We start from the raw sequence: 14405 nt of genomic DNA, 5'->3' as shown, positions 1-14405 counted from the left end.
CCGTGTCTCCCGGCCAGAGTGGGCCGAGCAGGGCTCGAGCGCTACCGGCACGGGGGCAGCATCCGAGCCGCGGGCACCGACGCCATGCGCTGGGTTCGGACGCTGCTGAAGAATGCGTCCCTGGCAGGGGCGCCCAAGTACATCGAGCACTTCAGCAAGTTCTCCCCTTCTCCCCTGTCTATGAAGCAGTTTCTGGACTTTGGTATGGAGGGGTTGGGGGTGCCGCGCAGGAATCGGTCTCAGAAAGGAGGGGGGAGACTCAGAGAGGCCCTGAGTGGCAGTGAAAGCAAGAGAACAGGCAGGAAGGGGTTAACGGGCAGGCAGGGCTGACCAGTCCTGAAAGAGTGAAGGGTGCCCCAGGGGAGACTGTCCCCTGGGCTGTTTGTTAATGGGAAGGGGGCGCTGGGTAGGAGCTCGAGGTGTCCTCCTGAGGTCTTGGAGGGTAAGGGGCAGGATCCCATCCAGGCATAAAAAGCTAATAGGGGTTGACCTAGGGACACTTTAAGAGTGAAGACAGAGAGAAAATAGGGGAGCTGAGGGTGGGAGAAACAAGGTGGGGTTGGGAGGTGCAGCCCTCTGGAAGGAGACCTGGGCTGGACCCAAGAGTCAGACCCTCGGGGCAGAGCAGGAGAGAAAACCCGGGGCAGCTGGGGAAGGGGGCTCTGCCACCAGACCCAGTGCCCCTGGCTGGGGTTCCTCCACTCATTCTGGCTCCCTAGTGGGCAAGGACACTTGAAGATCAAATCTATTCCAGCCCGGTAGCCTGTTCCCAGCTGGGCTGAGGCCCAAGACAACTCTGAGGTGGTCAGGCTGCTTGTACCCTCCCTTGGCTAACTCTAGGCCCTGGGCTGCGATTGCCCCGCTCCCAGTATTCCAGAGGTGGCTCTGGGGCAGCAGGAGGCGGTGCCAAGGTGGCAGCTGTTACAGACATCGTGTGGGCCCCGTCTGCCCACGGGTATTTCCACGATGCCAGCCAGGGGTTAGGAAGGGAGCCCAGGTCTTTTGGGAGTTGAGTTGGCTGGCTTAGGTTACAGCTGTGTCACTGATGAGGGCAGGGAGGTGGCAGCCAAGGTAAATGGCACCTATGTCTTCCTGCCCCTGCTCTGTTTGAGTCTTGAACTTTGCCCATGTAGGAAAGTCTCCTGGGCCTGCTCCCAGCCCGTAGCACCCCGGATTGGACCCGTTACAAAGCTGTCACTGCTATGAGGGGTTCGGTCTGCTTGTACAGTAAGAGGGAAACTCAGGCTTTCAAAAGATAGTGGCCCAGGATTTAGCTCAGTGGCACTGCACCTGCTTCACAAGCACAAGGTCCTGGGGTCAATTGCTGGTTCTGGAAAAAAAGAATGGTGACGTGCCCTGATGCCCAGGGAAGAGAGCCTGGGCAGAGCCAGCTCTGCCTCTGGGCTGTGGCCTTGTCGGCCCTGTGCCTCCTCATCTTGACCACTGACCGAGGTCCCCACTTGCGTCGCAGATGGACTTTAATACAGAAACAATTCTGCAGTGGGGACCCATCACCTCCCCAGCCTGGTGAGGTGGCCTGGGACAGGGAGCTGGGTCCCTGCAGCTGAAGGAGTCTAGGCATAGCTCCCCCAACCAGGGCTCAGCCCAGGATGGAATTCCTGAGCCCCTCTGCCCCCTGGTCAGCCCCAGAACAGGTCCTGTGGGGAGGGAAGGAAAGCGATGTCCCTGGCTCCTTTCTGGGTACTCACACTCTCGCCACCCCACCCCCAGGGTCCAGCAATGCCTGTGAGAAGACTTCCTTCACCTTCCTCCGGCAGGAGCTGCCTGTGCGCCTGGCCAACATCATGAAAGAGATCAACCTGCTTCCGGACCGAGTGCTCAGCACACCCTCGGTGCAGCTGGTACAGAGCTGGTGAGACCACACCTGCTCCACTGCCCTGTGCCTTGGCTTGGGATGCAGTCTCCATACCCTTAGTGTGGGTGGGGGCCTCCAGGAAGCTGGGGAGTCACTCCAGGGCACATGGGGATCCGGGCCAGAGCAGGGGCGAAGGCCAAGCCCTTTGGGCCCGGTGTCTGTGGGTCAGCCCTAGTCTTAGCACCCTCCTTTCTCTGGGAGCCCAAGACCCACCCTGGAAGTCAAATTTCACAGGCAGATCCCCGAGGCAGGCTAAAGTCAGGAGTGGCCACCAGCCCTGCCCTGTCGGGCAATGTTTACTTAGGGCAACTTTTTGAGAAGCAGAAGTGCAAAGAAGGGAATTTTAGAACAAGTGATGTCATCCAGGCTACATATCTAAGTGTTTTGAATGTTGGAAAATACTCAGGCAGTCATGGGGTGACATGGTTCCTCCCCAAAGTGCTTTGGAGAGCAAAGACCATGTGGTTATTGCAGGTAGCTGTTGCAGGAGCAGGGAATCTTGGGAAAGTTCACTCGGGAGCACTGTCCAGGGTTAAGTAATGGATGCTGTCAGCCAATGGCCTGTCTCTTGGAGCATAAACAAGGGAGTGCCCTGTCTCTGGCTGTGTTGCTGGCGGATCTTCAGCAGGCTCCAGTGGTGCCCGGGCAGAGTCCTGTTTTCAGGACTTGCTGTGTGGGGTGACTGGTTTCCTCTCCAGTTGAGCACATTTATCCCCTCTGAGCCCAGCACCATGCTGTGTTTAAGATAGCAACAACGACTGCCCTGGGGAACCCCTGATCTCCAGCCACGACTGAGCCAGCAAAGTGCAGCCCAGGTGGTTGGTTTCACTTAAATGAACAGCCAGAATACTAAAGTAACCTGGATTGCTTCCTCCCCACCCCAACCCTGCTCCCTGCAGAAGTACAATGTGTTCATTTTGACACTCAGAAAACACAAAAACATAGATGGAGCGGGGCGTAGTCGTGCATATACCCGCAACCCAAGCCCTCTTGGAAGCTGAGGCAGGAGGTCACAAGTTCCAGTGCAGGTGGTGCAGCTTAGTAACTCAGGAAGACCTTGCCTCACGATAAAATAGAAAAAGGACTGGGGACGTAGCTCAGCATGAAGAACCAGGGTTCAGTCCCCATGTAGAAGAAAGATGAAAAAAGAAGTGGCAGTCACTACCCGCCACCATAACCCTGCTGAGGTTTCATGAGGATCCTTGGGGCGGCCCCCAGCACCCCTTCTGAGCGGGAATGAGAGTGCACCTGACTTACTCTGAGGAAATTTGCTACCATAGGGAACGGCGTTCTTCATGCAGCGCCAGGGATATGTAGTAGGTGCACGGTGAATGCTGGTCAAAGCAGAGGTTGTAGGAAAGTGGAAGTGGACACCAGAGGGGCCCAGAATGGAGGGAAGGGCCCGGTGAGGCCATCTGGGGACTCGCTCTATGGACAGGGGCTGGCAGGGCAGCAAGCTCTGGCGGTGGGGTTGGGGTGGGGGCAGACGGCAGAGTCTGAAGTTCATGTCGCCCAACCAGGTCATCCCTCACTGTGCCCAGGACCTCTGGGCCAACTGGCAGGACCCCCACAGGGTGTTGGAGCGGAAGAGGAGGAGTGGTGCCATCTGTTCCCCGGCTGAGTCCAGCTCACTGTGCTGGCTGCCACTCTAGCTGGTGCCTGACTCTAGGACTGGGCTTCCCAGGCCCTTACTGCATATGGTGCCCCTGGAACAGCCGGGGATGCAGGGGATCCCCCGCCCCGCCAAGTCCCCCAGGGCGCCTGCAGAGCCCCTTCCCGGAAGTGAGGGCTTGAAGTAATTCGAGGGAACAGCAGGAGCGAGTGCAGCAGCCGGCGGCCTGCGAGGCATCAACTCACTGAAGCAGTCACAGCTTCCTGCGAGTTTCCAGGGCCACGTGCATCTGCTACAGCAGGAGAGACTGTGGTGGGAGGCAGGAGGGACTTCCTGGGGGCAGGTGGTTGCCTGTGAGCGTGCAGAGTGCCTTCTCTGAAAGCATCCTGCAGCCTCTGGGATGATGGAGGTGGTGAAGAGGGCAGGGTTTGCGGGAGAAGAGGGAACAACTTGGGTGCCTCTAGTGAGGGTGCCCTCGAAGGAACAAGACCCGCTCTGGAAACTAGAAGTGTGCAATGCGGATGCAGGCAGAGCAGTGCAATGGTTTCTGCTAACCCTCAGCGAGCTTCTCCTCAGCCGGGGACAGGTTCTGGGCAGAGTTACCATCAATGAAGAATTCCTGGTCCCAGGTAGACCTGATGCGCTATTTCCATTGCACAGATGCGGTGGCTGGGCCATTATTAGGAGCACACAGGCAGGTGGGGGTGCCAGGGGTGCATCCAGGTCTCTCCCTTGCAGCCTGGCCCATGAGGGGCAGACAGGGCTTCCACACCCTGCTGTCCAGGGCGTGGAGGCCTGAGGCTGCCACCTCTCAGTCCCCATGCTGGTGGCACTGCCTGCTGTCAGCCCATCCTGGTGCGCTGTGCCTTCTGCCCTAGAAGGTTCACTGGGCAGCCCTGCCACCAGGCTCTGGGCGTCTGACCTACCTGCCCCTAGCACTGGCCAGCATGGGCAGGGGTCACCACCAACCCCCACTAGTCCTAGGTTCCAAGATGAGGCCCGGAGTCCCCTGTGTCCCTGTCTGCCCCCACACCGCACACACAGGTTCTCTGTCACATCCCCCGTCCTTCTGAGACTCCCAGGAGCTTGACGCTTCAGGGGATGAGTTTAGGGACACAGGACTAGGGAGTTACACAGGGTGGAGAGGGAATCCCGGCCCCACACCGAGACTGTCCTCTGGAAGCTGGGTCTAGCAGTAGCGCCAGTGGCCTCACAGGGTCACTGTGGAGGTTGGTGGGGGGCAGGAGAGCACAGAGCAGAGCCCAGGCAGCCACACTGGTGGGGCCCGTGCAGACAGAGCAGCCGGCCCCGTGGAGGAGGTCACCAGGCCTCCTCTCTGTGTGGCTGGAGGCTCAGCCCTGTCGGAGCCAGTCCTTGTCCACAGCAGAGAGGAAGAACTTCATGCACCCAAAGAGTGCTCAGTGTGTACAGACACTGCTGATGGTCAGGTTTTAAAAGCCCCGTTTTCTGATGAAACTCAGGCCCAGAGAGGCCCTGTGACTGACCCGGGGCCACACAGCTTGCTGGAAGACACTCCACGCCGGTTCTTTCACTCCATTCTCTGCTGTCTTAGCAAGAGAGGAAAGAGCATTCTGGGGTGAGGAACAGCGTAAATGGCTGCTGGGTGCAGTGTGAGGGAAGGGGCTCCAACAGCCCTTGGCCAGACTCCTCTCTGGGTCTGGGCCGTGGTCTCCTGATCTCCACGCCCATCCTGAGCCTGCCATTGACTGTAGGGTTCTAAAGCAGAGATGCTCAAAGGGGACCAGCAGACCAGATTTCTTTCCTTGCCTAGCTTACTGGGTTGTCAGGGAGGCTCGGTGCAGATGACCAGTCCCAGCTCCGTGTGGCGCCCACAGCAGGTACGGAACAGAGCGTCCAGCAAGGAGCGACTGGGACTGTGGCCCAGCACACAGCTGAGCCCGCGTCCCCTCCTGGCCCGCCAGGTATGTGCAGAGCCTGCTGGACATCATGCAGTTCCTGGACAAGGACCCTGAGGACCACCGCACCCTGAGTCAGTGAGTGAGGCCCGGGTGGGGCAGGAAGGCAGCTGGGGTTGCAGCCCTGGGGCAAAGGCCCTGGGTTCATTCCCCAGGAGGGAAAACAAAAAACCTGGAAGAGTCAGGGGCTGCGGCCCTGCAGGGTGAACATCTGCCCTCCCTGCAGGTTCACGGAGGCCCTGGTCACCATCCGGAACCGGCACAACGACGTGGTGCCCACCATGGCCCAGGGTGTGCTGGAGTACAAGGGCAGCTATGGAGACGACCCTGTCTCTGACCAGAACATCCAGTACTTCCTGGACCGCTTCTACCTCAGCCGCATCTCCATCCGAATGCTCATCAACCAGCACAGTGAGGCGGGGCCGGGACGGGATGGGGCGGCTGCTCAGGGCCCGTCACTGCCTCCCAGAGTGCTGCCCTCGGAGTGCATGTCCTCTTTTGGAGTTATTTGAAGGGGAGGAACTCACTTATGACACCTGTGATTTGTCAACAATCACAGTAAATTCTCCTAGGAAGAGAAACTAAATAACAAATGTCTGGAATGTAATAAAAGTTTTTAAGAGTGCTAAAATTGTCCACCACCTGTTATTCTAGCACTCTGGGGGGCTGAGACAGAAGGATCGAAAATTGGAGCCCAACCTGGACAAATCAATGACTTAGTGACATCTCATCTCAGAATTAAAACATAAAAATGGCCTGGGCAGGTGTAGCTTATCGTGAAGGTTCTGGGTCACTCCCCAGTATAAAACAAAACAAAACCTAAATTCAAAAGCAGCATACTCAAACCTGCAAAGGCCCCAACAGCCTGAGCCAGTGACGGCCGGCAGGACTGAAGGCTGCTGTGTTAGGATGGGAGCCGAGGGCAGCCTGGGAAAAGGGGGTGCAGGGACAGCTGTGGCTCAGCCCGCAGCACCCACTCTCTCCCCATAGCTCTCATTTTTGAAGGCAGCACCAACCCGGCCCACCCCAAGCATATCGGCAGCATCGACCCCCACTGCAACGTGTCTGAGGTGGTGAAAGGTGAGTCCCCTTCCCGGCCATGCTCTGCAGAGGAGCCCCAGCTGCCCTGGCCGGAGGGTGACCCATCCCAGCGGCGGGGCCTCGTCCCCAGGGCCTTGATGTTGGCGGTAGCCTGTGTCAGTGCTGGGGGTGCCTGCTGGCTGCACGCCTCTCTCCGTGCCCTGAGAACTCTGTCCCCTCTCAGATGCCTATGATATGGCCAAGCTCCTGTGCGACAAGTATTACATGGCCTCGCCTGACCTGGAGATCCAGGAGGTCAACGGTGAGCAGTAAGCTTGGCATGTGTCTGTCTTACAAGGGCTGGGACGCAGGAGAGCAAGGTGAGATGGGAGTTAGGGAGTGAGCAGCTTTCTAGACTGGGGAGCACCTGAGCTGCAGCAGTTATTAACTCATCGGGCAAGCCAGATGTGGTGGGGCACGCACTTGGGAGGATGAGGCAGGAGGATGCCTGAGAGTTTGAGGCCAGCCTGGGGCTACATAGTGAGACCCTGCCTCAGGAAAAAGAAAGAAAAGATTAAAAACATTCTTAACTCACAGCCAGCTGCTTATTAAATATTTGGTAAACATTTATCCAAACAAGACTGACCAGGTCTGAGAAGGTTGAGGAATGGGGTCTTTAACCAGGAACAGGTAAACAAACAAAATCATTTCAAGTCATGATGACAGGAAGGCAATAAAATAGGTAACAGGACAGCGAGCAAGGGAGCGGGGTGTGAGGTCAGGTATCAGTCTGGCTGCCTTCCCAGGACTCAGATCGCAGTGGCAGTGTGCATGGTCGGTCACAGCAGACCCTCCACCCTGGGCTGCTGAGGTCCCAGAGTTGAACAAGTTGCTTCATCAGTCGCCACTGATAGCTCAAGGGAGGCTGAGCATTCAGTCTAGCAGGGCAGCCACGTGCCGGTCATGGCCGCAGGGAGGGTCTGTCGCTCAAAGAAGAATGGAGGGAGGGGAACAAGGGCTGCTCTGGCCACAGCAGTGGGCTCGGGCTTGTTTCCTGACCTTGGTCCCGACTCCCGCAGCCACGAACACCACACAGCCCATTCACATGGTCTACGTCCCCTCCCACCTGTACCACATGCTGTTCGAGCTCTTCAAGGTGAGGATGTCGGGCTGGCCCTGCCAGGGGAACGCTGGGGTTGGCCCTTCCGAGGCACCATTGGGGCTGGCCTTTCTGTCAGCCTGTTCCTCCTTCCCTCCCAGAATGCCATGCGAGCCACCGTGGAGAACCACGAGTCCAGCCTGGTTCTCCCCCCTGTCAAGGTCATGGTGGCCTTGGGTGAGGAGGATCTATCCATCAAGGTATGTGGCCTCTGACCGTGGATGGGAGGACAGTGGGCTGGTCAAGGGGGTCGGCGTGGGGTCTTGCCACGTTCCTTGTCCCCTAGATGAGTGACCGAGGTGGGGGCGTCCCTTTGAGGAAGATCGAGCGCCTCTTCAGCTACATGTACTCCACGGCCCCCACCCCGCAGCCCGGCACTGGGGGCACCCCGCTGGTGAGAGGCTCCCCCATCCTGCCATCCCCTCCAGATGCCTGTCTCTCGGTCACTTCTTCCTGGCCTCTGCCCCTCTCATCCCACCCCTCCCTGTGCATGGCCACCTGCCTGCCCTGCGTCTGTGTGCCTGCCCTGCTGTTGCCCTTCCTCCATCCTCCAGTTCCCACTGTCCTCCCACACAGTTACAGCCTCTCTTGCGCTGCTTAGCTTGCTGCTGTCTCCCTGTCCCTCCTGTGCCGAAGGCAGGGCCAGGCTTGGGAAGCTAAGGCTCGGAGGAGCATGTGGCCCGCTCGCTCTCTGCCCAGCTTTCCTGTCCTTCACTCCGCCCCACCCCATTCCCCACCACACCCCAGTTCGGACCCCTGCACCAGCCCAGCCCAGCCCTCCTCTCCCTGTCCCTCTCGCTCCAGGGCTGAGCGTGCGGCCCCCATCACACAGCCCTCCTGTCCCCCGCAGGCTGGCTTCGGTTACGGGCTTCCCATTTCCCGCCTCTACGCCAAGTACTTCCAGGGGGACCTGCAGCTCTTCTCCATGGAGGGCTTCGGGACGGACGCCGTCATCTATCTCAAGGTGAGGCCCGCTGCAGCAGGCGAGCTGGCAGTCCGCTGCCCCCATTAGGTCGCCTGCCCTTCCCACCACCCTTTCCTTGCTCCAGGCCCTGTCCACAGATTCGGTTGAGCGCCTGCCTGTCTACAACAAGTCCGCCTGGCGCCACTACCAGACCATCCAGGAGGCAGGCGACTGGTGCGTGCCCAGCACGGAGCCCAAGAACACGTCCACGTACCGGGTCAGCTAGGGGCCACCCATGCCGGTGCACAAGAGGATGGACTGCTGTCTCTGGGTCTGGCCACCACGGGGACCCGCCCAGCCCTGCCTGAGCAGGTGGAGCTGGGGGGTCTTTCTGATGACCAGGTTCTGTCTGGCAGTCACTGTGGTGACCGTCTGTGGTGGTCCCCAAGTGCCAATCTGTCTCCATGGAGACACCCAGGTGGTCTTCCTGGGGTCCGGTCTTTGTGGGGGGCCGGGGGTCGTGGCTGCGCCCTGACGGGATGTCCCTGACACCTGTCCCATGGCGGTCACGCTCCTGGCAGGGGCCCTGGGTCCTCCTCACTGCCCGCCACAGCCCCGGTCTTCCAAGCGATGCCTTGCTTGCCTTACTCTTCACCACTGGGGCACACTGCCCTGGCTGCTGTCAGTGTCAGGAAGGGCCCAGGTGCCCCCAGATCTGAGAGTGGATGGGAAAGGGGGTGCACTCTCGGCCCTGGGTCAGGGTCCTGGTCTTGGATTTCCTCCCTCCACTGGGCATTAAGGTCAAGGTAGGTAGGTGTGACGGGCATAGCTCTCACCAAGCTCACCTCTAAAGGGGAGGAACCCAGGAAGACCCAAAGGTCACTGGCCCAGCCAAGCACCCTTGGCGACTTGGCCACAGTGGCGGTGCCTCCCACGCCCTTGCCCAGCACGTCCGCACATGCACGGCCCTACCTGCCACCACACACCCACTCTTGTCTGCCTGAGCTGCAGACCCCAGGGCGCACTGTGCCCGGTGCCCCCCCATGTTCTCTGTACATAGCTAGTTTTGTAACCCAGATGCCCCTGCCCTTCCCTTCGGCACACAGGAGGTTAGAGCTGTGTGCTCCTCCCAGGGGCCGTGACAGCAACATCCACAATAAAGAGATGGAATGAGGCTGTGGCCTGGCTGTGTTGCTGGGGGAGGGGATCCATGCACACGCACACACACACACACACACATACATGCACACGCACACATACACACACGCACACACACATACACACACACACACGCACACACACAAGCAGCCTGCAGGGCCTATGACCGATACATGGTGCCATCAGGACCTGCCCAGCATCCACTGTGGCATAGCGCCAGGCAGAGCCACACACTCGGGCCACCTGACTGCCCAGCACCCAGGGATGGACCTGTCGCCCCACCACACCCAGAGCCCACTTTAGTCCCTGACCCCCCAGCTGGGGCAGACAGAAATGTCACTGGCACAGCGTGTTTATTGAGAGAAATTGAGGACTGCCTCCCCCCACATGCAGGTGGGCACCCACTGTGGCTCCTGACCACCCTCCCCACCGGGCCCAGTGGTGCCATGCTCCGAATCTAATGTCCCTCCGAAGTCCCCCTCTGCACGGATGGCCCAGGGGAAGAAGGAGCTGGTCTCAGGGACGGAGCTGGCCCTAAGCCACAGCCCTGGCAGGAAGGAGGGTGTCTGCATGCATTGCTGCTGTCCACTGTTCCAGCGTGTGGGAGGGGCGAGTTGCTATCAGAAGCCCTTGGGCCCCACCAGTGACTGACCAGTGTCCCCGGAAGTGGAGCTAGCAGCTGGTCAGCATGGCCCTGGCCTCTGTCTCTGGCCATCTCCTACGAAGGACAGACGCCATCCCCAGGCTGCTGGTCAATTCTCCCCACTGCTCGGGAGCCAGAGCCCGCCCTGAGGCTCAGCAGTGGCCTGGGCAGATGGGGGACAGCTGATGAGCTTCTAGGCGACACCCCAGATTTTGCCTCTGCCTGGCTGGGGTGAAGACTCGGCCCCACCCAGGCCCTGGTGGGGAGGGGACCCTTCTGTCCCTCCAGCTCGCCCATTTGCTGTATCCCAGAGAGGGCTCAGGTGCACTCTGAGGGAGCAGAAGCAGGACCTGGCTTGGAGAGCGCCCAGTGCTGAACAGCCCTTCAGGAGGGCAGACCTGGGTGGGCACCATCCCACCCGCAGTGACCCACAGGACCAGGAGAGGGTGGGCGGCCTCCTGTCCTCCTCTGAAGTCCCCTCAGGGGCTGCGCTTCCCGCTTGCTGCTCTCTGCCACCCTGTGGAGGAGCTGGTTGGGAGTCTACCCTGAGTGTGACTTGCTGCAACGCCCACTGGACCCCCGCAGCCACTGCAGAGGGATACAGCTCCATCACCTACCTCGGCCAAGATGCCCCGCCTTTTTGGAGCCTGCGGGCCCCTGGCCTGTCACAAGACCCCTAGGGGACAGGCAGGCGAGCACTCTAGCTCATTTCCAGCCCAGCAACACCCTGGCCGGAGGCAGAGGGTCAGCTGGACCCACGGGCACCTGGACTTGCTTCGGCCTGGGCCTCTGTGCCTCTTCTCCTCCTCTGCCTCCCCCAGGAACTCTGTGCCAAGCAAGTCCTGGAAATCGGGTTTATTTGGGGACCTCTCCCTGGGGCCTCCCTCCCGGAGACTCTGGGTCCAGGCAGGGAGAGGGGCGAGTGCCCCAAGAGCGTGGGCCAGGCCAGCCCATGCCTGGCACAGGCCCAGCCTCCCTGGTGAGGCCTGTGCCCACTGAGCCGAGCCGGGCTGCTGTGCCCAGTGCTGTGCGCCCTGCCCGCCCCTAGCTCTTCTTGGCCTCCTGCTCACGCCGACGGAGCTTGTCCCGCTGCCGGGCGGCCTTCTCCTGCGCCTTGCGCTCCTTCTCCGCGGCTGCCGCCAGCTCCTTCAGCTTCCGCTTCACCAGTGCCCGGTCGTGCGCGTTGCTGAGGCCCAGGCTCTGGGGAGGAATCCCAGGGTTGGGAGGAGGAAAGCTCACTGGAACCATCCGCCAAGCCCCGCCAAACTGCCTCCCTCTGCAGTTAGTGCTCCCTGCAGAGCCTTGAGGTCCTCCCAGAAGTGGCCTCTTCCTGCTCCCACACCGGGAGCTGCCTGGCCCAGATCTGGAGTGCGAGTCGCTGGAGAAGAGGGCTGACAGGGAGACCGGCCAGGAAGTCGGGCAGCGATCAGAGGCCCTCTCTACCCATCTGTGACACGCTGCCACCAGCTCCTCGGGATGGGAATCTGTCAACCGACCGGGGCTGGGGGCGTGGGGGGTTCACTGGGAAACATATTCAGTCCTGAAGGACAAGATCAGCCTGGAGCAGAGCTCAGATGAAGTGGGGGCTTGGCTTTCAAGTCAGATCGGGGTCCCCTGCGAGAGGGCAAAGATTAGACAGACCTTGCCTAGAGGTCACAGGTCAGGGCAGTGACTGGAGAGGTGTGGAATGGTCAGCCAGGGATGGTGAGGGTGAGGGTCCCCGCTGGGTCGTGACCTCGCCCTTTGACCTACCTTCAGTTTGCTTCCATCCAGCTGCAGCAGCTGCGGCCCGTCCACCTGCCGGGCAGCAAACTTGGCAGCATACTGCTCCAGACTGAGGCTCTGCAGCCACTGGCCCACCTGCTGGCTGGTCCAGTGCTGGACGGCGGGGAGGGGCTCATCCAGGAACTGGGCAGAGAGCACAGGACTGAGGGGGCCTGGCCCGCATGCCAGCCACCCCCCCCCATACCCAGGCTGGCCTTGCTCACCTCATCTGAAGACTGGGACAGGGTGTGGTAGGGGTAGGAGCACTTGACTTCCTCCCGAGGGCCGCTCGGGATCTTGGGGCTGCTGCTAGGTGGCGTGGAGTCATCACTCAGGGTGGATTCCTGAACAGGAAGGTGGAAGTTTACCGCCAAGCCAAGGGAGCCCTGTGCTGCTGAGTCCACCCCATCTAGATGCTGCCAAAGCCCTGGTCTAGGCCCCACGTTAGCTGGGTGCCCCTGCGTATGAGCCAGGATGTAACCCTGGTAGGACGCAGGCACAGGCCATGCTGACTCGTGTGAGGCACCATCCAGGGGACCTGGGGCTACAACTAAGCCAGACAGAATCTGGAAAAAGGTGTTGCTTCCTACAGGCAGCCCACTGGGATTCCCCCACGCTGGGCCAGGGGTCCCAGGTATACACCTCCCACCTGACCTCTAGCTTCCCAGTCAGGCGTTTGCCCTCACTGGGCTGTGCCTTGATGGCCATGGTGTCCCCAGGGCCTGGCACAGGGGAAGGGAGAGAGTGAGAGACAGAGGAAGTGTCTGGATGAGTCCTGGGTAAACCCCTGATTCCGGACCTTCACCTGCTCATCTGCCCAGTGGGGAGGAGAGTGCCTGCCGCCCTTCCTTGCTGTTAAAGCAAAAACAAGTATCTGGGGCTTTATACACTGTGAAGTGCTGTGTGCACAGGGACTGCCTCTGTTCCTCTGTCTTACGTCACAGGGCTGTGAGCTTTCAGGGCATGGGGCTGGGGTCCTAGGTATCTCTATTTCTGAAGCTTCACCCACCAGGCAGGCGCCCGGCTTTTAACAGGCTGAGGCATCAGAACTGAGCCAGACAGAACCGTTAGCTGAGTCAGGCCTGGAGACACAGGCTGGGTGAATGGTAAAGGAATTGGCATTCAGAGATGAGGGTGGAACGCAGCAGGCAAATGAATGAGTCCAGGAATGAATGAATGAATGAATGAATGAATTCCTCAGAATTTGAATGCGTGCGGAGAAGAATGAATGAATTCAGAGGATGAATGAAGTAGCAGGTCTCTGAGTGGCTCTGCAGATGAGTAAAGGGACCGCAGGGAGGCCTGGACCCCAGCAGGAAGTATGTCCTCATGTCACCTGAGTCCGGGGCCAGCTTGGGGACAAGAAAGTCCCAGGCTTACCTGGGAGGCTGACTTCTTAGGGCTGAAGCCCTCATGTTTTGGGGAGCAGGCCGGGGAGGTGGTGCTGCCTGAGGATGCCGAGCCTTTGCCACTGTCCGTGAACCAGGAAAAGGGCAGGAACGGGGAACCCCCTGACCTGCCGGAGCCCTCCACTGCCTCCCTGTGGAGAGGAGAGAGCGTCCGCGTGGGCGTGGGCCCCCAGGGTCCGTGGGGCTGTGGCAGGCTGCCGGGGTACCTCTCACCTGCTGCCCATGGACAGACGGTTGCTGCCCTTCTCCTTCCGGCTCTTGCCAGTGGATGCCCGGCGGAGGGTGACCCTGTGGGAGGGAGGGAAGTGGGCCAAGCTGCCCACGGTGCCACCCTTAGCCCTGCAGCTCTGAGCCCTGTGTCCTGCGTCCTCCACTTACCCCAGGTCCAGGAACTTTCGGCGAGTCTTCTTATCCAGGCTGATGGTGGGGCTGGCGGGCTCGGGAGGGCTGGCGTCCCGGCTGTCATCTTCGGGGGAGAGAGGGAAGGAAATACCCCGAGTGGTGGCTTGCTGGGGGACCGGGGAAGAGGAATTCTCTTGACTTAGAATTGGGCAGCCTGGCTGTTCTTCACTAGCGGCGTGACCTGGGATACACAGCATGACCTCTCTGAGCTGCCTTCACCTCCAATATGAGGAAAATAGCACCTGCCCCTTTTGTGGTACCTAGCGTGGTGCGCAGGAGAGCCTTTTACAAACTGTAAAGCACTTCACAAACTCAAAACGCAGGGATTACTACTACTTACTGCTAATTTTATCCTGGTTGTTTCTCTCCTAAACCAAGAGGACAGGGCGCCTCTATTTGCTCGGTTTGCCACCTACAACCCAGAACGTCCTGGCACATGTCCAGCCCGCGCTTTTAAGGGGCGCAGGGGCTCTGCAGTTCCGGCGCGCGCCGGCAGGGGCGCCACGCTCACCTTCGCTGTG

The 14405-nt window shown here is 60.1% G+C and overlaps 2 protein-coding genes across 2 annotated transcripts in view; one reads left to right on the top strand and one right to left on the bottom strand.

Moving 5' to 3' along the window:
- The window catches only part of Pdk2 (pyruvate dehydrogenase kinase 2), a 9191-nt gene extending 316 nt beyond the window's left edge, over positions 1–8875 (top strand). The window contains exons 2-12 of the mRNA XM_010620142.3: positions 1–202; positions 1732–1873; positions 5432–5503; positions 5652–5836; positions 6416–6505; positions 6690–6767; positions 7525–7601; positions 7706–7804; positions 7891–7998; positions 8455–8568; positions 8654–8875. Coding sequence (XP_010618444.1) covers positions 85–202; positions 1732–1873; positions 5432–5503; positions 5652–5836; positions 6416–6505; positions 6690–6767; positions 7525–7601; positions 7706–7804; positions 7891–7998; positions 8455–8568; positions 8654–8794 — 1224 coding nt within the window. The 5' untranslated portion in view covers positions 1–84 and the 3' untranslated portion in view covers positions 8795–8875. The remainder of the gene's footprint in view (positions 203–1731; positions 1874–5431; positions 5504–5651; positions 5837–6415; positions 6506–6689; positions 6768–7524; positions 7602–7705; positions 7805–7890; positions 7999–8454; positions 8569–8653) is intronic.
- A 1134-nt stretch (positions 8876–10009) lies between these two features.
- Samd14 (sterile alpha motif domain containing 14) overlaps positions 10010–14405 on the bottom strand; it is a 10159-nt gene continuing 5763 nt past the window's right edge. Inside the window, exons 4-9 of the mRNA XM_010620326.1 lie at positions 13861–14093; positions 13696–13770; positions 13454–13613; positions 12298–12417; positions 12062–12217; positions 10010–11509 (exon numbers count right to left, since the gene is read on the bottom strand). Coding sequence (XP_010618628.1) covers positions 11354–11509; positions 12062–12217; positions 12298–12417; positions 13454–13613; positions 13696–13770; positions 13861–14093 — 900 coding nt within the window. The 3' untranslated portion in view covers positions 10010–11353. The remainder of the gene's footprint in view (positions 11510–12061; positions 12218–12297; positions 12418–13453; positions 13614–13695; positions 13771–13860; positions 14094–14405) is intronic.

Source organism: Fukomys damarensis, unplaced genomic scaffold, assembly GCF_012274545.1.
Source record: "Fukomys damarensis isolate Sample0158 unplaced genomic scaffold, DMR_v1.0_HiC HiC_scaffold_13, whole genome shotgun sequence".
In the NCBI taxonomy this organism is placed as follows: domain Eukaryota; kingdom Metazoa; phylum Chordata; class Mammalia; order Rodentia; family Bathyergidae; genus Fukomys; species Fukomys damarensis.
This window is presented reverse-complemented; position numbering and strand designations above follow the sequence as displayed.